This window comes from Mytilus trossulus, chromosome 6, assembly GCF_036588685.1.
Source record: "Mytilus trossulus isolate FHL-02 chromosome 6, PNRI_Mtr1.1.1.hap1, whole genome shotgun sequence".
Lineage (NCBI taxonomy): Eukaryota > Metazoa > Mollusca > Bivalvia > Mytilida > Mytilidae > Mytilus > Mytilus trossulus.
This window is the reverse complement of record NC_086378.1, coordinates 23,662,924-23,690,448: the sequence shown is the minus strand read 5'-3', so window position 1 is coordinate 23,690,448 and position 27,525 is coordinate 23,662,924. Positions and strand designations below refer to the sequence as shown.

At 31.7% G+C, this 27,525-nt stretch overlaps 2 protein-coding genes across 3 annotated transcripts in view; one reads left to right on the top strand and one right to left on the bottom strand.

The window, feature by feature from the left end:
- Positions 1-818: 818 nt before the first annotated feature.
- On the bottom strand, positions 819-26,078 carry LOC134720955 (F-actin-monooxygenase mical1-like). Of its 2 annotated transcripts, none has more exons than XM_063583571.1 (22): positions 25,909-26,078; positions 24,042-24,265; positions 21,266-21,473; positions 18,507-18,614; positions 14,956-15,470; positions 14,040-14,245; positions 13,431-13,546; positions 12,298-12,448; positions 11,699-11,990; positions 10,454-10,631; positions 10,061-10,143; positions 9,378-9,453; positions 9,010-9,232; positions 8,292-8,458; positions 7,476-7,567; positions 6,793-7,012; positions 5,987-6,036; positions 4,275-4,482; positions 3,585-3,684; positions 2,588-2,913; positions 1,986-2,090; positions 819-1,147 (listed from the first exon to the last, which is right to left on the bottom strand). In XM_063583571.1, the coding sequence occupies exons 2-22, from the start codon at positions 24,255-24,257 to the stop codon at positions 1,026-1,028; spliced, it is 3,762 nt and encodes a 1,253-aa protein (XP_063439641.1). In that variant the 5' UTR covers positions 24,258-24,265; positions 25,909-26,078; the 3' UTR covers positions 819-1,025. The 2 variants fall into 2 exon arrangements, with proteins under 2 accessions (XP_063439641.1, XP_063439642.1); XM_063583572.1 differs by lacking the exon at positions 25,909-26,078 and adding an exon at positions 24,360-24,479.
- LOC134720956 (arrestin domain-containing protein 17-like) overlaps positions 24,493-27,525 on the top strand; it is a 78,786-nt gene continuing 75,753 nt past the window's right edge. Inside the window, exon 1 of the mRNA XM_063583575.1 lies at positions 24,493-24,537. The gene's annotated coding sequence lies outside the window, so the exon portion shown is untranslated. The remainder of the gene's footprint in view (positions 24,538-27,525) is intronic.

The following is a 27,525-nucleotide window of genomic DNA, read 5'->3' as shown; positions in this document are numbered from 1 at the left end:
TATTTCAAATTCTAAAGATCTACTCAAATATCTCATATTGCAATCTTATAACTTCACAATATTGCAGTTAATCAAACCTTTGAATGTTCTTATGAATTACTCTACTATTTCATTGCTCAATTAAAAAATTTACTACATTGTCTCAAAAAACAGGTTATGTTTACAAATATGGGAAAGAAGATTTTAAAAAAACGTGTTGAAGGTCATGGAACATAACACTATTTGAAGAACGTCAATAACTTCCACATTCAAAATACACCGCATAAAATAATATCAAAATGATAGACAACGTATTTGCTAAGTTTAGTGGAGTGATATATCCCAAGACAGTCTAAATTAAAATGGGAACGAATTGTGTACCACTACTGGCGGGTATGCTTTTGTACCCTTATGGATGAGACTACATACATTACCTCAAAGTAAAAAAGGCATCACACAAAATATTGAATTTCTCTTCAAGATATTAGTATGTTGAAAGTTTAAAAGTTGTGCTCACTATATAAAATCAATTCCAACCGAAACATGAATAACAGAATTGAAATCGAAATTTCATGGTCATTATTACGAGTTCATTAGATTGACCGATACACTTATTTTTTTTTATTTTTTTTTTTGCTGATTCAAGTTTCGTTTGTATTCATACAAATTGGTGGTGGTCCTACAAATCGAAAACATACGGGGAAATCAAATGATTCGCCATTTATCAGGGCCAAAACATGAGCTGCATTTGTATTAATTGAACACCTTCTGTGAATAACAACAATTATCCTGGCACTTGATAGAAATGATCCCAAAGATTTACGAAGGCGGATAATAAAGAAGGTTAATGCATTTTTATTGATATAAGAAAGACAACTGTAGTGATACAAATGATTGACTACTCGTCACATAACTTCACATAACTTTGACAAAACCTATACACAAATGATTCGTCATATAAATACAGATATGTTAGTCCGACACACAAATGATGCTTATCGGTTCGCTATGACGCATCTTGTATAATGACATTAGGTAAAGAAACACTAAGCATCTGATTCACGAATTTCATTGTGGTGAACATCATGTTGTGGTTTATTGTTGTAGCACATTTCACATTTCTTTTTCCTGGTGTCGTTCACATAGGTACACATGCTACATTTCCAAGCTATAAATACAAAATAAGCTGAAATAACTAACAACGTAACCGATTGTTTTTGTAATCAAAACCTTATCATTTTTCAACTATTTGATATCAAGATATTTGCCAATCAAAGTTCAACAAACGTCTTCGATCATATTAAATTATAAGATAGGATAAAATGAGGAAATACAAATAGTTAAACAGGATGATATTATGTTCGTCTTATACAGATTAGCCGTCTCTAATTTTGTATTCCTCTGGTGGTTTTGCATATATCACCTACCATGTAAAATTCTTCATAGTCGAAATGAGACGATCAGTTATTGTTTGAGGATCACACCCTATTAATGAAATTAATGCATAATGCATGTGAGAACATTCACGTGCTTTACACGTCAATTGATATGTGAAAGACATATGATTTGGTAGATTATGTGTTTCAGTTGAGCAATTGGAAGGTGACAAAGAAAGTATGAAATCATCACGACTTTCTTATACTCTATTTTGAAGTTTTCCATCTGTGTCAATATCGAAAAATTATCAAAATTCGAAACAGACCTCTCTAGTTACGGTAAAGTCCTCAATATCACGTTGATTGGCATACATGAGATTCACTCACTAAAATGTATATTGTTTAGGGAAAGGTCAAAACCAATATAGCTGGAAATGAAATTGACAAACTAAGCAATCTTTTTTTTTATCTGTTTGTCTTTGACATGATGAGTACAGGAGCAATCATCAGCAGTACGGGTGGACACCTTGTATCTTTTCAATCAAGTTGGGGTTTTATGGTACAGTTGTTTATACAATGAAAACCAACAATAGTTGAAATCTCATAAATATACGTGTTAAATAGTCTTACCTTCACAAGCATCACAAAAGCTGTTTGTGTCGTCATTATAAAGTGTACAGAACGGACATTCCCAATTCTGCGTTCCAGTTGTATATTCATCAACAAATGTAAGTTCTGAAAACATAATAAATAAATACACAGGTACACAAAAATATGTCTTAAGAGGCAGCAACAATGATTATGTTAACTAATAAGTAATTAAAACATATATTTATGAGACTGAAAGAGCAAGAAAATAAAAAAAATATTTTAAACTTGCTGCACCAAAAACGCTTTGGTTGATTAACATTCATCTGAAATGTTCACTTGAAAATGAAACCAAGGATGTAGAAAAACCTTAACATATTAAATAAAATCATAGATGTTTTAGAGTTATTATTCTGTCATTTATCATTTCAGTATTCAGTGAGAAAAAGAAATCAAAAGCAAATATTTTTTTATTATAAACTTACAAGTTGAAAAAGAAATGAGAATATTTTCTTATATTGAAGTGTGAAACATTAATGCAAGAAATCTATCATTGTTCCCCATTGTTTGCCACATTTATTTCTTATTCATAAAGGGTATTTGGCTTGTGTTTGAATTTATTATTTGATTGATTGATTTCATACTTTCAATTTCAGCAGACAAAATATCTCCACCAGTAACTTCGGATTGACTTCCGTCGAATGCGATATTAGGCGTGGATTTTACATCAGTTGAGATAAATTTTGGAGCCACTTCGTTGACGTCATTTACTATTTCCGAGGGATTTTGCATGTCAAACATTTTGTCTGTTTCGACTGCCTCGTCACTTGCCTTCTTTGTGACATTGTCAATTCCAAACGCTTGAGATTCAGACTTTTCAACAATAACGTATTCTTCTTCCTCGCTAGAGCTATTACGCGGACTTATTTCACTAATTTCTTCTTTTCGAGTTGGTGGCAAAAATTGATCGCTGCAAATATAATACTAAATACTCAACTTAAATAATATAACATGATGTATGTATCTGATCATGAGATGCTGTAATGACTTTAACTGCAAAATCTGAATGCATCTTATGTTTTATCTAGATTTAAGATAGTATAATAGTTTTCTAAACTTTAAAATTTAGTGGAAGCAAATTTGAAATATTTTGCACAATTGTTCAATAGGTATAAAGCCAAAGGAATAGCAATGCTTTTTAGGTCTGTACAGAAAAAAAAATGTTGGACCTGAACGGTCAGTGTCTTGAGTTTGATGTAGTTCAAGTTTACCTGTGAGCTCAAGAAACAAATAATTATAGATTATCGTTGATCATCTCAACGATACCGGTTTTCACGCTTAAGCCGGTACGGCGAAAGCGATAAAAGCAATTGAGTTGAGATGACCGATTACCTGTTTATTGTTATTTTACCTATGACAAGGTTTCAATTTATTGTCAATTTCATTAGCAACGCAACGTGCCTCCTTAATTTCTAGTGATAATGTTCCATCTCAAGAGAGTAGCATGATATGAAAAATTATCACAAATAAAGATCAAAGCAAAAATACACAAACTACCGATAAATGCGTTTATGTACTTTTATAAGTGTGGCAAATCAAATATAATATTTTATTTTAAATTCATCAAATATATTCACATACTTAGCTGATTGTAATTCGGCTTCATACTGTAATAATTTTTGTCGCCGAGTGTACAATGAACACAGCTGTCGTCGTAAAGTTTGTTTATTCTCTTCCAATACTGAAATATTACAATCTGTGTTATGACCAAGAGATAAAATTCAAATGGAAATAGGGAATATGTCAAAAAGTCTAGTACCCCAACGAAGAGCAGTTAACAGCACAATGAGTCTACAATAGTATTGTAAGCTTTATTCATGTTAATTCTAGTAGTGTTTCTTTCGATCAAATGCCTTGTAAACCACGATAGTAGAAGAGAGGGGTGAAAGATACCAGAGGGACAGTCAAATTCATACATCAAAAATAAACTAAAACACCAAGGCTTAAAATAAATTAAAAAAAAACAGAAAAACAATAGCACACATGACACAATATAGAAAACTAAAAAATAAGCGACACGAACCCCACCAAATACTAGGGGTGATCTCAGGTGCTCCGGAAGGGAAAGCAGATGAGTGATGACGATTATGAAAACATATCACACGTTATAATATGCATACATAAAACTTGGTACCAAAATTCAAGAACATCCTGCTTTTTCCTGATGAATAAACAAAATGGCATGAATTGTATTTATGTGTAAAAATAAATTAAATATTCGGTAAACAGGAAGTGATAAATCAAAATTTAGACTTTCAACTGTTTGCTTACTTTCAGTGTTTTCTTTCAGTTGCTTTTCTATTTCAACTCCTTGTTGTTCTACGTCACAAAGTTCTACTTCTGCTTCTTCTAGTTGCCGTTTGATCTCCTGAGCCATGAATAGTTTGTTTTGCTGCCTTTGTATCGCAAGCTTCCTGGCAGCAAGTTGAACACGCTGAGCATGCCTTACTTCCGTCTGATCAGAGTCGGATCGCTTCAACTAAGAAAATAGTGTGTGTTACTGCTATTTTGTTTATTAATTTCTGATTGTATTATGCTGCTTATATGTGTTTATTTATATAGCTATTTTATATACTGGAACTTTGCCCTCTAACGCTGTATAATTTAATTTCAATTTGATTTTTTTGTTCACTGCATTACTCTTGTTACGTACTTTGAAACAACATTTGGGTTTACATGATTAATTGCTTTAAACATGTTTATTTTCACCAAAATAAAAACTGAGAGAGACAATAATTTATGACATCATAACTATATTATTTTACTGAACTGCTTTAAATATTACCCATATATACTAATTTGAAGACGATACCATTGCAACTTTTATTGAGGGTATAACTTCCCATTAATCCGGTACAGAACACATAAGAGTGTTAAATAAAGGCAAAAAACAAAATCGGGGTAGCAAACTTAAACCGGGGGCAATGCATTAAATATAAGAGGAGAACAACGACACAACACTTAAATGTAACACACACAAAAACGGACCAAGCATTAGACAAAATCCCAAGAGAATAACAAATATAACATCAAAACCAAATTCATTGGGATAGACAATTACCGTGACACGTCTTATCGCAATGTGAATTTATACTAAAAAATAAGAGAAAAAAAACGACCCAACGTTAAAATGTAACACACACAGAAATGACCAATAATATAACAATGGCCATATTCCTGACTTGGTAAAGGACGTTTTTAAAGGAAAAAATGGTGGGTTGCACCTGGTTTTGTGGCATGCCAAACCTCGCACATTAATGGAAATGTTAAATATAACATTGAAATGACAACATAATATTACAGGACTACAATACAAATAAATAGTAGAACGTATTAGACAAAGAAACACATGATTAATAGATAACAATAAGCATCAGCTTTAAAATTCAATACGCCAAAAACGCACCTCGTCCACACAAGACTCACTAGTGACGCCCAAATATAAAAGATCGAAAGTGAAAAAAGTACAAAGTTGTACAGCACTGAGTTAAGTATTAAACATCAGTTGAGTGTTGTAATAACATACTTTAAGGGAGGAAAATATCAAGCTTTACAACTATCAAAATTAGAGTTTGTCAAACTGCTAATAGCCAGGTTGAACCTATTTATTTTTGTAAATTTTGTGGTTAAAATTTCTAGAAATGTTCGTAGTTTTGAAAACAGGTCAAAGTAAATATTTTGTCAAAACTCAATGACAATTAAACAAGCCAAATCTATTTTAGTCAAACTTGTTGGGTACCACCTTGAATTAAGCTTATTCTGAAATACCATTGTCCTTCTATCCTTTCACAGTTGTTCACCATTACAACCTTATGTCACAGCAATTTAAATATATGTTATCATTGAAGAACACTGGCATTAGTTATCTATTAAAACTGGTCAATCAAAAGGATATATTGTGGTCTGGGTGAAACAATAATTTGACATATATATTAGAAAATTTACAACATATGTACTAAATTATATAATTTATTCGTACTTACCAGTGGTCTGCTACGATGGATACCTTTAGTCAGTTGATTTGCTGCAGGACCTGTCAAAAAATCACTTTATTTGTACTTTATGTAATCTCAATTTGTGTAATGTAATGCCCTTTTATAATATGTTTCGTTCATTTGGTTTTTGACACTCAAAATCAAGCGTTAATCATTAAGGTTATTGTTAACAATGGTGACATGTGTCTTGAATTAAATTATCATTACTTTTGGTGAAAACAAAAACAAAGACATTATTTGAAAAAAAAGTTTTTCAAAAGTATATATAAAACTCCAAACCAAATTAACATTTTCTAACGATTTTTAAACTGACTCAATTACTTAGAAATTTACCTATTTGGAAACAAATGTTATAATGTTTTCTATATGAAAAATTGCTAGTTTCTATAAAAAAAAACACGTCAAATTACAACTTAGTTGGGTAGTTGAAAGCTCATACTTGAGCATGAAGAGGCAATTACGCATTGTAATATTGAAATTAAATCAAAACAAAATATACAGAAAGATGGAAAACAATGCAATCAGATTTTATAATGAGTCTGGGAGAAGCTGTTAACATATTTGTCACACAATGTCTTCTGTAAACTCGGACCATTGTCATATGAACAAACATCGGTATACATTCTTCAAAGTTCATATCTTTATTTGTGTATAAATTGATTGGTGGTTGTGTAACTATCAAATATAGGTATTGTTAACACTGGGTTTTTCATTAGTAAGCTTGTTATAACAAATTTTTATAAAAGATTTAGCAATTGTAAAACAAACAAAATAATATATACTCTTTGTGTTACCTTTTTCAAATCCTCTGCTTTTAGGTCGATAACAAGTTGCAGAAAATTTAAACCGCCTATCATCAAACTCCCTAGATTCTCTGTTTAAGTCCTTAATAGCTTTTTCTAACATTTCTTCGTTTTTGCTCGATTTTCTGTTTTCTGTAGACTGTTTTTCATTGCGTAGGTGTATATTAGACCCGTCAGTTTCTGAGACAGCGTTGATTGTGCTTTCTAATTCCTAGTATATCAAGAAAAAGATTATGTTTTTCACTAGAAATAGACTTGTTGCTTCTGAAGGATAAAAAGATTTTCGAAGAAAAGTGCAATTTGTATATTTCAATCATCTGACAAAACATATACAATAAAGTTTTCATTTTGTCAACTCTTGAGTTTCGTCTCATTGAATATTCATCCAGTCTCTATGCGAAAATTTCGTTTTTCGTTTGGAGACAAACAAAGGCAATTGTATACATATATATCTCTAAAACCTTAGCTACAGAGAACTGAACAACTGTATTTGTTTAGATTCATTTTGTTATATATTCGAATGATACGAAGAAGTTAAACAATTGTATCGTCTTTGAATTTGTATTTTTACTTGGTTATATTAAAAGCAAGATACGATAATTTAGGTACACTTCTTAATGTATAGTACAGTTGATCCATAAATCTATATAATTTTAAAATGATGATCATCCTACCTCGTTTTCATCCTCCTGAATTGTTTCACGTTCTTTACCACTTCTGTTTGGTCGCATATTTAGTTTTTGATGACTTGGATCCGGTGTTGCGTCTACAATAACTTAGTGTATCAGATATGCTATATAATAGATTCATAGCATTATAATCAATATCACATTAGTACTATAGAGTTCTGTCTTTCATTTATCCAATTAATGTATGGTGGGGGTATGTCGTACGGAAAATAAAGCAAATAATGGTACTTTACTGTTTACAGAAATCGTCTTCAAACTGTCTACCAAAATAATAAAACTATGTGTTTGCAATCATATCTTATGTGATGTATCTTATTAGAATTATCAGAGGGTATGTACTATCATGTGTAACACGGCTATTGTTTACAACCTCACATTGACCATCAGAGATCATTCACGAAGAGCTGTCCGGTTGTAGTGTACTCATCATAATAATCTTTTCATTATATGTTTCACTAGTAAATGAATTTAAGTCTGAAACGGTCACTTTAATCTTAACATTGTCTGACAAATCTGACAAATATACTTGTTACTTTTTTTCAGTCTCATTCAACTTTCACAAATATCAACTGCGGTTAATTCAGTACTGTTCAGACACTTTGCTTGCAGTCAAATCAGTTATGTCTATTAGCTTTTCAGAAAAGTCAATATGATGTTGATGTAAGCCTTTAGATTAAAATAACTGAACACAGACTGAAAAGATTCTATTCAACTGCAAACGAATTTACATAAATTAATTGAGGGATTATAAATGACCTAATACTTTTCCGTGTTATATTTAAAAACATGGCTTTTTCTTACCAGTTTCATCTGATATATCCTGTAAATGCTTTATAATGCTGCGTTGCTTTGTATCTCTTTTTAATGTTTGCCATAACTGTGAAGCATCTCTAATTGTCAAATGTTTATCAATATTCGGTCCTAGTGTAGCTTCAAGTCTTTCTTCTATATCGTCATCACTACTCTCACTAAAATGTAAGTGAATTTTACCTTATGACATTGTGGACAAACGCGACCTACAGGTATCATATCATACAAGATTTCATGTATGACAATTAAATAATCATCTTGCACACTGTTGAGGGTCTAACTAATCCCAAGTCAGATGTGTTACCTTTCTTCTTTGTCTCATTTTCTGGTTTATTTATTCATTCAAAAAAATTAGTGACCAAAATTACATAAACATGTTATACGCGTACCTGTCAACTGTCATTATTTATTTGAGATTCCCCCATGGAAGATCCAAATTGGAAATTTTAAAAGAATAATTGTGTCCATAATTCGAAATAAAACTATCAATTTGTCCATGGCTATAAGATTATCGAAGTATGAAGAACCAAAAAAAAAACGGAAAAATAAATGTGAAGGCCTTGTAGAGTTTTTGAAGGAATATGAAAACCAGCTCGCTTTTAAAAAAAAGACAAAAAAAATGGTGTCCAAAAGAATGAATGTTTATTAACTTTATTTCACTGTTGAGCAAATGACAAGAACTTTATAAATATACATCAACTATACATACCTTGAAGACTTCGCATCTTCATCTTCGTCATCTTCTGGTAGTTTAATGCTAAATGTACCCATTCCGCGTCGAACAGATGCACCAAAATTATGCTCAAATATTTTATCCTCCGTTTCTACTTCTTTGTTATTATCTGCTGTATTATAGAAGTCTTTTCTTCGTATTGACGCCGATGTTACTCTCCGTGCTAAAAAGTCTGGCCTTGGTGGAATTTTTGGTTTTTCTATAAAAAAAAGAACATCAGTATGTTTTTCTAAATAATAACTAAATATAAATGATCCGTGAACCAAATTAAAATAAAAAATAAAATTTCAACATGTAACTTCTGATTAAAACTTGAATTCAAATGAGTTAACTTTATACTGTACCTGCGCTTTTTTGTACTCTTTTCCTGCTGTCTGATATGTTAGATCTGTCCTTAAGCGGTTGGGGCTCATTCATTGACTGGAAAATACATTGTAAGTGATATGTTGGTTGATAAAATTGTTATGCTTTGCCTTAGAATCGTAGCGTTTAAAAATTACAGGAACGGTTTTGTTAAAACATGAAACATATTTATTTGATAAAAACATATGAAAAAGTTCATAAAATAATTCCGGGCTGTTAATTCAAAGTCATAAAACAATTCACTTATCTGAATGCAAACATACCAAATTTAAATTACACATTTAACACTTTTCTATGCAACATTTGTAAGGACAGTGTTGTTGTTTCAACGAATGTCTGATTTATACCTTCTTTAGCTGCATCCCTTATTTCATCATTAAGTCTTCTGTCTTTCAATTTGTCATCTAATTATTTTTTCCCTGTACTAGACATCTTGTTATATTTCTAAACATTTCCGTGGCATAAACAACTTACTTCGGTATTGCGTATCACATTAACATTTAAAGAAGTGTGTCTAAAATAGTATAACTTATATATATATATTTGTCGTCAGAAGGATTCGCTGATGTTGTATTAGAAAATGGAGAACGAATCTAGTGGTTCCCTGAAATAATAATTCTGTATTGATAGTGTTGATGTTTTGTCTATAATCTAAAATTCTTACATCCAAGACTTGAGATGGACGCTTCCTGATTGATTGTGTAAACTTTGCTTTTGGTCCGGCATGCTTTGTACAGAAAAACCTCACTAAAAAAATTGAAAAGTAATGCAAGAAACTTTATATATTATACACTATTATTTTTTTTAAGACTGATATTTTGACATTTTAACATTGTTCGACGTAACTGTGTCCTTTTACTGTCCTCTAATAAACATTAAACTAACCTTTCTCATTATGTTTACTTAAAGCATATTTGACCTAGAAAAAAATCTTTGTAGGAAAGGGTGTTTTTAAAGACACAACATAAATTCAGAAAATGCATTTAAAGAAACTGTTTTAATCCTATAAAATATATTAACCAACCACCATTTACGATCTCATCTAGAAATAATTTACCTCTTCCTTTTGATGATGTTTGTGTTCTATAGTTTTCGAGATTCAATTCACAATGACATCGTTCACATTTTAGACAAGCGCGATGACAAAACACACTTTCTACACTTAGTCTTTCCATCATGAATAACTCCGTATTGCAAATGTAGCAAGTATCATTAGCTTCTTCAACAGTGTCTTCCTGTAATTGGACATAGTATTTGTAACATCTGCTTTAGATAAACTGAGAATTTAGAATACCAAAACTATCTAAACAGTAAGAGAAATTTTTTTAATGAATGGCTTCATCATGATCTTAAGATACTCATCATGCTAAATTGTAGTTCTTAGAGGATTACATTTTCCGTTTTTATTTTGAATTAAAATGTTTTAAACATAACATAACTTTATATTCACGACAATGGTTCATCGTGCATTATGCAAGATGATCTTACGGTTTGTAGATAATCAGTATATCAATAGTCATTGTAATAAACCCAGTCTTGTTTAAACACATTGCCTACAGTCAGTCAAGTATATTTCCAAAGTATTCAATATTTAATAACTCATGAAAAAAATTAAACATTTAATTATCAGAAGTTACTTGTAGTTGCCACAGAGAAAACTCACACAATGTATGAAACTTTCTATTTAATAAAGCGGGGTTTTTTTCTTTCGCTAGATGATAAGCTGTGTTAAACGTTTTAAACTGTCTGATATGTCATATGTATACTGTTTTCATTTCAAGTCATTCACTTTTATTTTGCTAGGTTTATTGCTTCAATATTCATGTCAACTTTTCAATAACAAACAAATTTGAATAGTTCCTACTATAAATTATCTAATTTTTATGCAATGTTGGATAGTCTTGACAGTAAAGACTAGTTCAAAGTCATTCAATAATTTGAATGAGATCCAGTTATTGTAATAGGTGTTTGAATCTAGAAAGCCATGATAGTTAAAAACATCCGGTTTTCTTGGAAATTGAAATGCGAATATATATATATGTAGTACGACGCTAGATTAAAACTGACATGGAAAGGTAACACCCGGCCACCAAAAGCTTCTTTTTTATGAAGCCCAGGTAGTCGTGTGGTTTAGCGCGCCGGTTACAGTGCAGGCGATTTGGTTCACGATATCTCAGTAGCATGGGTTCGAATCCCGGCAAGGGAAGAACAAAATATTTGCGAAAGCAAATTTACAGATCTAACATTGTTGGGTTGATGTTTAGACGAGTTGTAAATATATATATATATAATTGTTACTTACTTTCTCAATTGACAATTCAACTCTACCTTCCCTTGGGTTTACAATATTTGTTTCTGTCATGTTACTGCTTTTTCCTCTGTTCTCAGAAGATATACTCTCAGGAATATGTTCTTCGTTAAACAGTTGGTGAAACTGGGTAAGATACAATGCCATTTCTATCTCGTTTTCAGACGAACAGTTCACCATTTTTGAAACTTTCATAACAGGATATATTCCCAGTTCTCGTTGTGCTATGTTAACTACTATTTCCATAGTTTTGAATCGATCTGATGGGTCCAAATTCTTTATTTGTCTAGAGGAAAATAATAACGGAATATGTACATGCGATAAGGGATATAATAATGCTAACAGGAGTCAAAGTCATATCATGATACCAGATATTTTTTAAATCTTTTATTATGCAAATGTCCAAATAAATTGCTATTTCCTATACAAAAATGAAGACAAAAAACTTGTTTATTTTCTATAAAATATAACTGCTTTATAATAATGAATCTTATGTAGACAAAGCTCTCGTCTGACGTTTCAAATTAAAAGCCTGGTACCTTTAATAACTAATTAAAATGAAAAGTTAATATGACAATGTAATTAAATCATACATTAAATGTGGACGAAAAACATGGATCAAACATCCGATTTCACATCCGCTTCTCCAGGAAGTAGTCAGATCTTTTATATCAAAATGCGTGTGTTGTTTTAGCACTTTCTGACACCACTGAAGTAGATCATTGAATTCCACTGTTTCGTCAGCTAAAAAGTGAAATAAAAAAGCCCGTATTAGTAAATTTCAGCTTGGTATATATAAGATAGAAGATAACTACATCAGACTACCGTTTCTTCTTAAACATAAAGAATAGAATATATAAATCATGAGAAAAAATCATTACAACCAATCCAAAAAAGTAAAACTAAAGGTGCGCTTTTACCGAATGTTTTTAAAATTATCTACCAACGTAGAAAACCTTGCTGAAAAGAGCCATCCTGAATACATATTTCATTAGTTTTTTTCAAGTCTGTCATAATTTACGTATTTCCGTGTTTACATAGGGACTCCCTATTTTTATCTTTCATAGTTTGGTCTGCTTTCCCTTCCCTCCCACAGTTGAAATCATTATCTACTATTGTTTGGGAAATTTCCGTTTTCTTTTAATTGGTGTAATTATTCAAAAAGAACAAATTGGAAAAGACATTACCAATAAAGGATAATAATGTTAGGCCATAATAAAGAAAAGATTTGTTTGCCCAAACCCTACCTACCCAGAAAAAAGCTGCCTACTCAAATTCTTTTATTGTCCTGATTTGAAGAAGTTTTTTTTAATCAGATAGGCATGAAGACTCATAAACACCTGATACCTACCTACCTACCTACCCACTGTCTCAACCTTTGGTTAGGGTTTGGGCAAACCAAAATAATTTTAATTGTGGCCTTACAGAACTACAAATAAGTATACATACACGATTGTCATAATGTCAAATATGAGAGAAGAAACAATAAGAAACATACAACAATAAAACAGATTGACTTCAAGAGAACAATTTCCCCCTGAACAACTCAGCTTTTTGGTCATAAACCTACTATTCATCTAATATTAAAACAATGACAAATGAATTCATAGCACATGAATTTCGGATGCGTAAATACTTTAACTAAAGTCATAGTATCTCCGAAAGCATACCTATCTGTGAAAGATTTTCTGTAACTGAAAATAATTACATATGCAATGCCACTTACTTCGTTTAATCTTTTTAGCCGGAGAAACAACGTCTTCAAAATAATCGTCTTGCATATCATCATAAAACTGTTTTGCTTTTTGGGCAGTAACAGCTTTCAGGTTAATGGAAGGATATCTGAGAAAATAGATCATTATCTTGCTAAATATTTAATGTATATATACATATACAATGAATCCCTAAATACATTGCCCTTCTTATTCAACAACAAAGCAAAAAAAACCACAACATTGAGGATGAAAATGTAGAATGTATCAGAGACAACAACCCGACCATAGGACAGAAAATATCCCAAGGCCACCGATTGGTCTTCAACATTATAGCTATATGTAACACATTGACAATAGATAAACTATTACAGGAGTCACCAACTAACGTATGCATAATGATCATTCAACAAAATGCTTTATATAAATTTGATAGTCAAAAGTATATATAAAGGCAACAGTTCAATCGAGATATTAAAAACAAAACCGGGTTATAAACTCAAACAGAGGGAAACGCATGAACTGTAAGAGGAAAACAACAAAACAACAGAAACACTGAAGTGCAACAGAAACACTGAAGTTCAACAAAATCAAAAGATATCATACTTGTAACAATAACTTACCTTGATTTTGGATCTATAGTGTAGTCACTGTATTTCTTCTTGATATTGTTAGGTGTCGTCTGTGATAAGACTTTGTAGACACATTCTCTCTCAGCTATGATTTCTAGAGGTTTCGCGTTCATACTTTTCCAATTCTTGATCATCCATGCTGTATCAAAAGCTCCAAGAAATCCACGTGCACACCCAGTACCTTGTGGCCAAAAAGGCTGAAAAGTAGAAACTGTGGATATGATTTCTTTGTAGAGAACAAGTTGAGTAAAGTAAGTGATGCCAAGTTGAATACAAAACAATATATAATATCAACAATGTATGCCTTCTTCTGATGGATTGCTAGTCCCAAATGATATCATCAGCTTAGTAGTCAGTATTTCGGTAGTACAACTACGTTGATAACAATAATATTAAGAAACAAGGTTTCAACTCCTTCAGTCAAAGCTGATCTTAGTTGTTTTTAGCTATCCTTTTTGTTCCCTTTTGTTCATAATGCTCCTCACGTTCTCAACTACCTATACGTCCTTTGCATTTCATCTGCTTGATTAAATCGTTTCTTACAATAAAAGGTAAATAAAGATATTCGCTTCCGACACAGTTAATTTGTATTGTTATCAATTCGTTTGATGTGTTTGAGCTTTTGATTTTGTCATTTGATAAGGAACTTTCCGTTTTTAATTTTCCTCTTAGTTCGGTATTTTTGGGACTTTACTTTTTTGTATAGAGTTGTTTTCCTTTTTTATGTCTGTTTCTGTGTGCTTGAGGCACAATATCTGCAAACCCGAAACCAAATTTATGATCAACAAATAAATTGTGTTTACAGTTATATACCTGACAATAATCTACAAACGCTAGAAAAGGTAAACAGGTAAAAACCTAAAAATAAAAACACACAGAAATGTTGAGTTTTACTTATATGACATACCTCTAATAGACTGTCACCAATCAGTCCAATCAGTAGCTTTTTACCATTCCTCTCAATGATATGTGATGCATTTACAGCTTCAAATTTTGATGAAAAATCTAACATGGCAACATCATCCACTCCACGTGAGTTCTTTGCAAAATTGATATTAGCCATTGCATTGTTAGTACAAAAGTTTGCAGCATCTTTTGCATACGCCAACAACGATTGCACATCAATGTTCGTTCTTTCCATTAACTGTGAAGCATCCGGAAAGTCTTCTTTGAAAACACGTCTCTGCAATAAACTTGCTTTTGTTGCAGTCATTACAAAATAGTGAGTCTCATCTTTATAATACACGAAGTTTTCTAGATGAATCTTTTTTTTAGTTTTCAGATCTGTAAAAAGTTGTTGGTGGAAATGGGACGACACTCCACCAATCTCTTTTGCCTTCATTTCAACAGGAGTGTTTGAGTTCACAAAGTTTGCAGTAATTGCAATAGAGAGTCTTCCTCGAAATTCTTTTCGGTCAAAACCTGAACAAATAAAATCAAAAATTTATATAATATTTAAAAGTTGGCAACCGTACGGCCTTCGACGTTGAGAATAAACAGCTAGGCCATGAGCGCATGATACGCCCGTCGTTTTATGCAATAATCATAAATAGTTTCTGATGTATGGCGTGACATGCGAAAACACACATTTTTTTAAACCAAAAAACTCAATTACTCTTAAATACAATTTCATATTATCACCAAAAAGAATACAAATCTTAAGATTTATATAACTAAAAAGTGTGTAAAGTTTTAATCAATAATCATATATTGTTTTGAGATACAGTGCCACATGTGAAAACACACCTCTTTTAACCGAAAAAAACTCAATATCTCTAAAATAAAATTTTGAACCAAAACCAAAAAGTATACAGATCTTTAAATTAATATAACTAAGAAGTATGTAAAAGCAATAATCATCAATTGTTTTTGAGATACGATGCGACAAGTGCAACCACTCTCTATCGATTGATGAATTTTGAACAGTGTTATACTACTGTTGCCTTTATTTATCCCAGGAATAGATTACCTTAGCCGTATTTGAGTCAACTATTTGGAATTTAAGGTCCTCAATGTTCTTCAACTTTGTATTTTTTTGGTTTATAACTATTTTGATGTGAGCGTCACTGATGTGTATTATATAGACGAAACGCGCGTGTGGCGTATTAAATTATAATTCTGGTTCCTTTGATAACTACTAGTCGTGTTCCTCTTCTCTCATGCTTATTGGAATGTTATAATACGCATTGACTTCACAAAGGTTCCATGAATGCTCGTGGTTTTAATATTGAAATACTTGCAGTAAAATATAAGAAAAGACATTTCAAGGATATTCTGGTTCGTATTGTATCGAGAACAACAATTACTTAAAAGTATTTTGAAATTGAACAATTGATTTTTCCTGTAGACTTATTGGGGTGTCAACACGTTTTCCGATATACGTTTAGTGAGGTACATTTGCAGTAATTTCAATACAAGTTAGATGTTAGATATTTAACTAGCTTTAAAACGAGGTTCAATCCAACATTTTCTACATAAGATAATGCCTGTACCAAGTCAGGAATATGACAGTTGTTATCCATTCGTTTGATGTGTTTGAGAATTCAGTATTTTTTGTTTATTTACTTTTTTCAATGTAAATGTATTGAATAATTTATTTGTATTTCAAAAACATATGTTATATTTTAAAACATTTACCCTGTTTAGTGACTGTTCCATTTTCATTTTGGAGTTTGTATTCTGAAATAGAACAGTACGTATTTTTTATCACAATTATGCTATAACTATTATTGAAGTATTTCAAGATTATCATGATATTGGGGTTCTTTGCTTTGTGCTTTTAATGCAGATGGCGCATCCAACGTTTCAAAACTGCTGTATGTTTTATTCTTGTGAATTCTTGTTATTATCTTAATGTGTCATTTAGATTGGATCAAATATAATCCAAATGTAAACAAGATCAAATGATTCTAACCCGAATGGTTACCTGACGATCTTTAACAATCAGCATAACTAATCTAACATGTCTAAATCATAAGATTTTTAATCATTAAGACAAATTCTAGCTCCAAAAAAAATTTGGTAAAATTCAAACAAATAGATCTAGGAGTATTACCGTTCATTAAAAGTTCGTCTGAAATTACACTTTATAATTCCAGAGAAAACGCACTTTCGTTTTGAAGTGTTTGTTAGATGAATACCCGTGTAAATATGTATATTCAAAGAAAAAAAATATCGAAGAGCTTTAAATATAGAAAGTCTTAGAAAATCTGCATTTTGCTGATTGCTTACATATTTTTTGAAAATCATGAATGCAAACTTGATTAATTGTACGAAATAGAAAGATTTCCTGTAATTAAATTTATTAAATCTCACAACTTTTTTTGAAACAAAAGCGCCAAACGTATTGTGTATAACAGCTATTTGACCACCATGAAAAACAAACAAGATTATTTTAAGACATAAAAATTTCATCTAAATCTTCAAAATTTTAAAGAATTCATCACTAATTCATTTGATTTTATACCCAGTAAAGTACTGACGAACGTACAGACAAACGTAAGGCACACGCCGAGGTTGACGACACACAACCATGACCAAATCCTTGTCAACAACTTCAAACTGAAAATATATATAGATGCATAGATGCTTGCCTCTCACTTTTCACTACTTTTACTATTTAATTTTCATTTTCAAAATTGATATCCGATCACTGACCAATTAAGTATATAGAAGCTCTGGTCTGCCTTTTCTAAATAAAAACAAAACAAATGCAATGCAATGCAATGCAATGTCAACATTTCCATTAGAATAAGTGGCAAAACAAATGATATAAACATTATTGTATACTATTTTTAAAGTCAAGTATTTGATTTTGTTTTCTTAACATACCACATAGAGCATCACGAGCTCCCGTTGCTGCCACCAAAACATCAAATTCAAAATCAGAAACCTTGTGATTGTGGGGCTTACACACGGCTTTCCAACCTGTTCCTGCAATATAAGACACATTAAGAAAATAAAATCTGTTCACTTTTTTTTTTTTTTTAAAGAGAAAAAAATATGTGACATTGAAAACTGATGTTAAAATGAACAATTAGTGTTGTCTATCGTCGAAAGATTACGTTTATAAAAAAGTTACAGGACGGATGATATCTACAGTTACTGTAACAATTTAAGGCTTACTTTTACGTCAAGAAAAGCTAATTTCAAGGTAAGATAAATAATCTATCTAACTTAAAGGTATCAAGTATGCAAGTACATCCTTTGGTTTGATTGTAACTACAAAAAAGGAATTCAGAGACACCAAATTTATAGTGTTATTATAATTTTGAATTTTGTGTAATACATGTAGACGTTATAAATGTTATATGTATGTACAAAACAATACATTAATAGGAGTTCAAACACTGCTTCCGTTTACATTTATTATGAACAAAAATCACAATGCGTTTTAATATAAGTAGTCATTATTAAAATAAATGGAATGATTGATTTAAAATGGATTAGAATGTTTACCGCCATTTTTCTGTGGACATTTTAGGCCTTCAAATTCCACATTAGTATGAACCTCGACTCCTACCACCAACGCTATTTTCAGTAGACTCAGCTGAAGGCGACGGATACCTAGACAATACAAGATCATAGCTAAAGTTATATTAATTTCTAAATAATTACATGTATTAATATATAACGGTAATTCCAAAAGCTGAAAAAATGTAATGTGTGATAATATTCAAGTATAAAACATAAAAGCACAAGTCACAAACATTGTGTTGCCCTAGCAACACCTTTTATGTTATAACAAAATAATCATTAGTTAAGACCTTATAAACATGTTTTGAAATGTTAAATTTTCCGTATCTAAATTTCAAACTGTGTTATATAGATTTACAAAAATTGATAAAATCTTTTTGTAGTTAAGAATTAACGTCAATAGTCGACTAAAAATAAAATGGTAAAAGCTAATATCGCTACAATAAACGTGATCTGTTCAAGTCATAACATTAAATTTTATAACATTGCCATACTTTTTTTTTCAAAATTGCACAAATCCCCCCCCCCCCCCCCCCCAATTTTCAGCCTCAGTTTTTCTCGAAAACGAGCACGGTGACCTGTTTTATTTTTCGTTTTATCTTATAACTCGCCAAGGCCTACAACATATTTCAAAATGACATTATATCGAGAAACTGTATAGGATGCCCTTAAAACCTTTTAAAATGATTTGTTGGATAGTTTATTTTCTGTGAATACAAAAAATGTCATCCCCCAATTTGTATTTTATTAACAAAACTTTAGACTTTTATTACCAAATTTGTTTGATAACACTATTAACCGGTGCATAAGAAAAACCTTTTTACATGAGATGACCTATTTTATAGTGGAAGCAAAAATTCCTGTAAAAAAGACTATTGGACTCGGAAAACTGAATTTCACTGTGCGTACTGTTGTGCGTTTCTTTTTTCTACATTTGCTAGCTGGAGGTATAGGGGGAGGGTTGAGATCTAAAAATAACATGTTTAACCCCGTCGTTCATGAGCCTCTGGCCTTTTTTAGTCTTGTGTGATTTTTAATTTTAGTTTCGTGTGTATAATTCAGAGTTTAGTATGAAGTTCATTATCACCGAACTAGTCTAAATATTTGTTCAGATGCCAGCTGAAGCACACCTTCGGGTGAATGAGTTACAAACATTGGTCGCCTTAGGCTGTTGTCTGCTCAGCCTCCATGGTAGGGTTTTTGTCTCTTTGACACATTCCCCATTTCTATTCTCAATTTTATAAACCGGTAAATAAATTCAAAAACTTTTTAATGAAATCAAGCATTTTCACATGCATTCTGAATAAAGAAAATACTGCCACTTCAGGAAATATCAAATTCAGAGAAAAAAAAAAGTAAAGACTTCTCACACGCATAAAATATGACCCCTTAATGTAGGCACCTAATCGCAATGTTACTACAGCCTGTTCATATATTAGATGTCGGGTTTAGGGAATGGATGATGTTTTTATGAACAGCTGAATACATTGACTCTATTGATAACTACATGTACAATGATCGTTCAAACAATTTGACACAACTCAGGTTTTTTTTTAATCTAATGAGTGAATTCACTTTTGTGTTAACTTACTTACATGCACATTTGTGTTAATGGAATAGTATATGAATATATTAATAAAGATTGTCCCAAGAAATTTAAAAAAAATCAAATCAAATAAATAATAGCCTTGTTTAATCAGTTATTGTGAAAATAAAGGAACTAACTTTTAAGAAACATAATGCTAAAAGTAAATTATTCTAGTTACAAATGTAGTTGGTCTTTTCTATATTTGACTATTTTAGTTTCACACGAGAAACTCTTAAAAATTTAATTATGTTTTTACACATTTATTATATATGCATCCATCTTGTTTTTTTACCCCACAAAAAACAACAAAATCATAGATCACGTCCATTTATGTGAAATGATCTAGCGATGTGTAGTTAAGGTTTTTTTATCTTTTCATTGTCCCTGCGTTCCTTTTTGTTTGAGAAGATTTTGTGAAGAACAGATTTTAAATAATTTAGTATATTAAAATTTTTCTCTCAGGATCGGTTTATTCTATCTTCCTTCTTTGTTTAATTTTTATCCTATCAACAGATTTTTCAATAATATTCTAAGATTTATCTTATTTCGCAACCACTTGGTCCATACAACTGCTTAGAGGCGTGTCGTTCCAGAGGATAAAAGCAACATCCAAGTAGTCAACATTAGATGCTGACATGAAATAGCACAGACGAGGTCGTTTTTCTGTGTAATTCATTTCATATTCAGTGTTCAATACATTCGAAACGTTAAGCTTGATTAACTCAAGGAGTAGATGGCGATAGCCAGGTTCCGTATAACATTTTTTGTTTCCATGCTCTTCAATTTCGTAATTGATTTTAGCTTCCGAAAATATCGACCTGAAATCACCGCCAGTTTTGGGGTGAACGGTTCGTGTTGCTTATAATTTTTATATAGTCTTTGTTTTCTATGTTGTGTGTTGTGTACTACCGGTATTGTTTGTTTGTTCGGCTTATGAGTTTGAAATTCCCTCTGGTAAATTTCGCCTTTCTTCTTGAACAAATTAACAGTAAGCTTGGTAATATTATATTTTTTAGGAAATTGTTTATTCTCATTTTTATTTTACTTAATTCATGTTAAGGAATTGTTATAGCTAAAACGTTAAGCTGATATCCTTTTCTATTTATACTTAGTTACAGATTGATATAAAGAAAGCTTCCATTTCAGTACTTACTTATATGATCTAGTTCTCCACAACAAAACCGTCCAAAGAATTGTTTTATGCCTATATTCTTCAAATCTGTTACTGTAAATGGCCAGAGATGGAGAACGTTGTTTCTTGTAAAAGCATCACGTTTGTCTATCAAAACAACTTTACATCCCAAAAACGCAGTCTCAATGGCTATCCGTAGTCCACATGGCCCTGCACCAACAATTAGTACCTAAAATGTGGTGCATACTCATGTTAAACACGTGCTAGCACGGTCAGACACAACGTATTCGAAGGTTTAAGAGAAAATACTGATTGTAGCTGATAAAGAAAGGCAAAAGTAGTATACCGGATGTTATACTACAAATTGAAACTCAAAGATTTCTTTTTGAATATTGATGCAAGAATATTAGGATTAACATTTATTATAAGACAGCAACCAATAAATTAAGCTCCAAAATCAACTTTCCTCCAGGGACTAAATAATAATAAACAACGTATACTTGTTCCAGTGACATGATGCCGGACAGACATAGACAGAAATTCTGAATTACATACAAGGTCAAGGTATTACGGTGTATACATGCAAACGCTCCACGTTGAAGTTCGTACGTTGATTTTTAATTGTTAACTTTTTATACATTGTGACTTGGATGGAGAGTTTTTTCATTGACACTTTAATGTATCACATCTTCTTATATTTAATATACTATGTTATATTATTCTGAGGGAAGCTGTCAGACAACTTTGCTTATTAAATTATATGTTTAAACATGATAAAATTCATTTTTTTCTTAATTATATGCATTTTAAGAATTCAAAATTAGATTTTTCATATCATCTTATTACTCAAAATCCTATTATTCACTAATAAGTCACCTCCACTTTCTTCAGGGTATTCATCAATAAAGAGTTCATAGACAACATGATTATGACCAAAGTGGACAGTGGTCTAATCATTCACTTGAAACGTGTATCATTTCAGTCAATAAATCTTCCAATACAATATACTCATCCACTGCCTTGTTTTAACAAAAGCGATATCAGCAATCCAGATAGTGTGTGTTTGCTATTTAATAGTAGACATTTGGAAAATGCATAAATGTCAATAAATCGTAAATTTTAGATATTTACTCCGGGAGTGACCCACATTTTCTAATGATAGTGATTAAAATAAAATTATTAGTTTTCTTTCTCAAAATATTGTAAATTCCACCTACTTTCATAAAATTGAGGTTAAAATCTAAAATACATAATAGCAAAATTTATTTAGTAATGCAATAGGATTACCTATACAACATAGAGAGATTTGGGGATTTTTTTGGAATGATGAAAAAAAATACGGTCTTTGCAACAAAGCATGATTAAGTACGATAAACATGTTTTATTTGCTGAAACAATATTTAAGTGATATAGATTGATAATCTGTTGTCCGCTTAACGACCAGTGGCAAATATCCCATGTTTTTTTTCAAGACGAGAAGAAATCAAAAATAAATACAATGTGTATAGGTAGTTCATTCAATAGGGATCGACACCGATAAATGGCTGGAAATTTTGACTGCCATTAGAAAATAAGGGTTTATAGGACAGTATATTGGCCTTACAACAGGCCACCTATAAACCCCTTAAAGAGTAATTCCATGGTTTAAACGTGCAAAGAGGGTGATACTCTCTGTCTACTAGAGGCAGCGGATATAACATCTTCATTCTGACCATACATACTAATGCTGACCGTACTAATGACACGGGTTATGTTCTTCTCATATATATTATGATGGTATGATACTTAACCCCTAACGGGAAGGATTGTGCCTGATATTCATATGATGAAATTATAATCTTTCAATCAGTTTAATTGAAGTCTGGAGCTGGCGTGTCAGTTAGCTGCTAGTAGTCTGGTGTTATTTATGTATAATTGTCATTTTGTTTATTTTCTTTGGTTACATCTTCTGACATCAGACTCGGACTTCTCTTGAATTGAATTTTAAATGTACGTATTGTTATGCGTTTACTTTTCTACATTGGCTAGATGTATAGGGGGATGGTTGAGATCTCATAAACATGTTTAACACCACCGCATTTGTGCGCCTGTCCCAAGTCAGGAGCCTCTGGTCTTTGTTAGTCTTGTATTATTTTATTTTAGTTTCTTGTGTACAATTTGGATGTTAGTATGGCGTTCATTATCACTGAACTAGTATATATTTGTTTATGAGCCAGCTGAAGGACGCCTCCGCCAGGTGCGGGATTTTCTCGTTACATTGACGACCTGTTGGTGACCTTCTGCTGTTGTTTTTTTTTATGGTCGGGTTGTTGCTTCTTTGATACATTCCCCATTTCCATTCTCAATTTTATACATGATTCAGTATCAATAAAAGATGAGATATGATTAACAATAGGACGATCATCCACCAGTACCAAATGTTAAAATTGAGAATGGAAATGGGGAATGTGTCAAAGAGACAACAACCCGACCAAATAGATGTAAGCAAATACAAGTCGCGTACGATCTTTTGTCATGAAATATTAGTTCCTTTATTTATTATCCAGATTAAAGAAATTAACTGTAGTACTTGTTGTATTTGGAACAATTATTACAGAATTTGTTCCTCACGGAAAACATGGTATAAAATATTAGTTCCAACAGGAACACATATAATAATGACATTGTTGATAACTACTTTACAGGGGAATTTTTTGTAAGGTGGAAGAAATATACGTTATATAACCTCAACAATGAGCAAAACACATGCCGTATATATACAAAAATGAAGGGGAAAATATGATAGACAGTGACTTACTTTTGTAGCTTCTCCTTTTTCTGTGTCTTGAAACTTATTCTTCAGATGATCCAAGAATCTTTTAAACTTCCAGTTTTTTGACAATCCAAAACTAAGCTGATCGAAAAACTCTCCATGAGGTACATTGTCTAAACCAAGTGTAACACTTAATTTCTCAAAAGCTTTTAACGTTTCCTTACAAGTGTGCGCCTCTGTAAAAACTTTGAATTCTTCCATCGTTTAGTCTGAAAAAAATCATATCGGTGAGCATAACATATGACAACGTGTATCGTAGAATAATTATCAGTTATATATAGTATACTTAGATATTATATTTACCTTCAAATTCCTTGTTTTCGATATCAGTATATACCTTAAAGTTTGTTGTTCATTTATAAATAGAAATAGTGTTTACTTTTTATACGGTCCAGTGATTCATATTCTGTGAGTATAATTTATCTAAGTTCGGAAATAATCCATTGAAATGAAGATGACTTCCTTCTTAAACAGTAAGCATGTAAGGTTACTAGCTTATAATTTTCATTCAAATTGAAATTAGTTGAATAGTTTATCCGCCTGATTGCAAGTAGAAGGATTCTTAAATACTGTATGTATTTGTTTATTAGGATACAGCAACTTTATTCTCAACGTCCTGTAGTTTGTATTTTCCTATACAACGTATACAAATGACACAGTGTGCAGATTATGCCCAGTTGCATTTACGCATTTAACAATATTATCGAAGTTTACCTCATGAAAAGATCTTGTGAAAAAAAAACTATTAAAGAAAAATATATAGTTACAAACTTGCTAGTTCAATATTTGGCAAAAGTTCTATTTGCGTCATTAGTAGCCGCAAAATCAATCAAACAGTCAAACAAAAGCAAAAGAAAAAAAAACATAGAAAAAGAAAAACCCAACATCAACGATGATGATTAACAAAAACAAAAAAACAAAAACAAAAACAAAACAAAAAATGTATATGTACGTAACTGATATTGTCAAATTAAAAAAGACCAGCCACTTCTTCAGATTTAACAAAGAAACTCATTTTATAACCGTTTTGATAGAATTTTGGATAGGAATGCAAGGAATACATTAAAAAATATCGCTCTCTACCGGCATCCCACTTATCACACGATGCTCCATGATTCGGTATTGATCGTTCTTGATGCCCCTCCCCCCCCCCCCCCCCCCCCCGCCCCTTTAGAGGCCGGGCACGCCTATCTAAGCATTCATTGTTTTTTATGATCTATATAATCACCAAATACATTATTTTTGGTCGATTCTGTCGTAATAAATGCACAAATCGTGCACCGATGAGTACGTTTAGTATATCATGTATATTACAAATGTACGCATACAATGGTTCAATTATTTCCCGAACATCATCATAGTCAGAAACTCGTTTCATATTACTTAACAAAATCATAACAATGTCGAATTGTCACATGGATATATATTATGATGATAATATTTGTATGTTTGTTACCGTACGTGTCTGTCAATGTCAAGTTCACGAATCCGGTTATTGCAAATATTGTGGTTTTCAGTGAATTTCCGAGGATTCCACTACCACGCCTATCCCAATATTTTCACAAGCTGTTAGATGAAAAAAAAGTCATCTTTTTCTCTTATGAAATATATACATATATATATATATATATTTATCCTAAAATGTGAATGTCCGATTATAGTACTTGATAAAGATGAAAGCCGGTCAACTGAATATGATATAGATTAAATTCCATACTTACATGACTTACAATATTTTGTCGAGGAATTGACCGTGTGTTAAATATTATTTACAAACAAACATTTACATATATATATTGCAAGTTTGTTAACCATGTTAACATCAGGAAATTTACATAATTATGTTACTTACGTGACAGAATGTCTCCAAAACTCGATTTTATATATACGTGTATCAACTGCAAAGGTAACTCTCTCAATGACAAAAAACTGATGACCTAGATATTGGCAAATATATCGGATATACAGGCATATGACATGTAACCGTAGGTGTTTTCCAGTCTATTTAAAAATAGAAAGTCAATAATCATGATCATAATGACGATCACTTCCACCTTCTTATCCTTTTCATATGATCATGATTCATACAGATAACAAATGTATGTTTACATTAAATGTACCCGTTGTGTTTAATTTATCTGCCATTGTCCATAAAAGGAAGATGTATACGTTTGAAGTCATCAATTAATACATAATTGTGTATTTCTTAATGTACACTAGAAGAACTTAGCACTTTCTTAAGCTCTACATGTACAGTATATTCATCGCAGCTGTAACATAGACACCTGACGATTGATTGTGTGGTTTAATGAAACTATTATATGTATATATTGAACTTTCTTTGTTCTGGAAACTCTATATTTATGAATCACGCTTTTTATTTAAAAAAAAAGTTAATTCGACGAAGAGTTTATTAAGTCTAAATACATAAAGTGATTTCGCTGTACGGGTACACTTTCTGAAAATCAACTATGCTTGAGACGCATTTTACTATATAAAAATATGATTTAACTTGTCAAAAGTTTGACATGTTTGAAGGGGTCTAGTAAAAGTCAGTGCTTCACTGTATATAGATAAATCTTATCATTAACTTCTTCTTATGAGTGGAAGTCCATGCTTGGTATTGGTATTAAAACAATAGCTACTATACTTGTCGAGCTATTGTGTATATGTCATATGAACATGATAATATATTTAAACTTCTGATTCACAAATGAGACATGCCGTTCTTCGATAGTGAACAAACGAGACACGCAGTTCTCCGATAGTGAACAAATGAGACATGCAGTTCTCCAATAGGAAACAAACGAGACACGCAGTTCTCTGATAGTGAACAAACGAGACATACAGTTCTCCAATAGGAAACAAACGAGACACGCAGTTCTCCGATAGTGAACAAATGAGACATACAGTTCTCCAAAAGTAAACAAAGGAGACATACAGTTCTCCGATAGTAAACAAATGAGACATACAGTTCTCCGATAGTAAACAAATGAGACATGCAGTTCTCCGATAGAGAACAAATGAGACATGCAGTTCTCCAATAGGAAACAAACGAGACACGCAGTTCTCTGATAGTGAACAAACGAGACACGCAGTTCTCCGATAGTGAACAAATGAGACATGCAGTTCTCCAATAGGAAACAAACGAGACACGCAGTTCTCTGATAGTGACCAAATGAGATATGCAGTTCTCCAAAAGTAAACAAAGGAGACATACAGTTCTCCGATAGTAAACAAATGAGACATACAGTTCTCCAAAAGTAAACAAATGAGACATGCAGTTCTCCAATAGGAAACAAACGAGACACGCAGTTCTCTGATAGTGACCAAATGAGACATGCAGTTCTCTGATAGTGACCAAATGAGACATACAGTTCTCCAAAAGTAAACAAAGGAGACATACAGTTCTCCGATAGTAAACAAATGAGACATACAGTTCTCCGATAGTAAACAAATGAGACATACA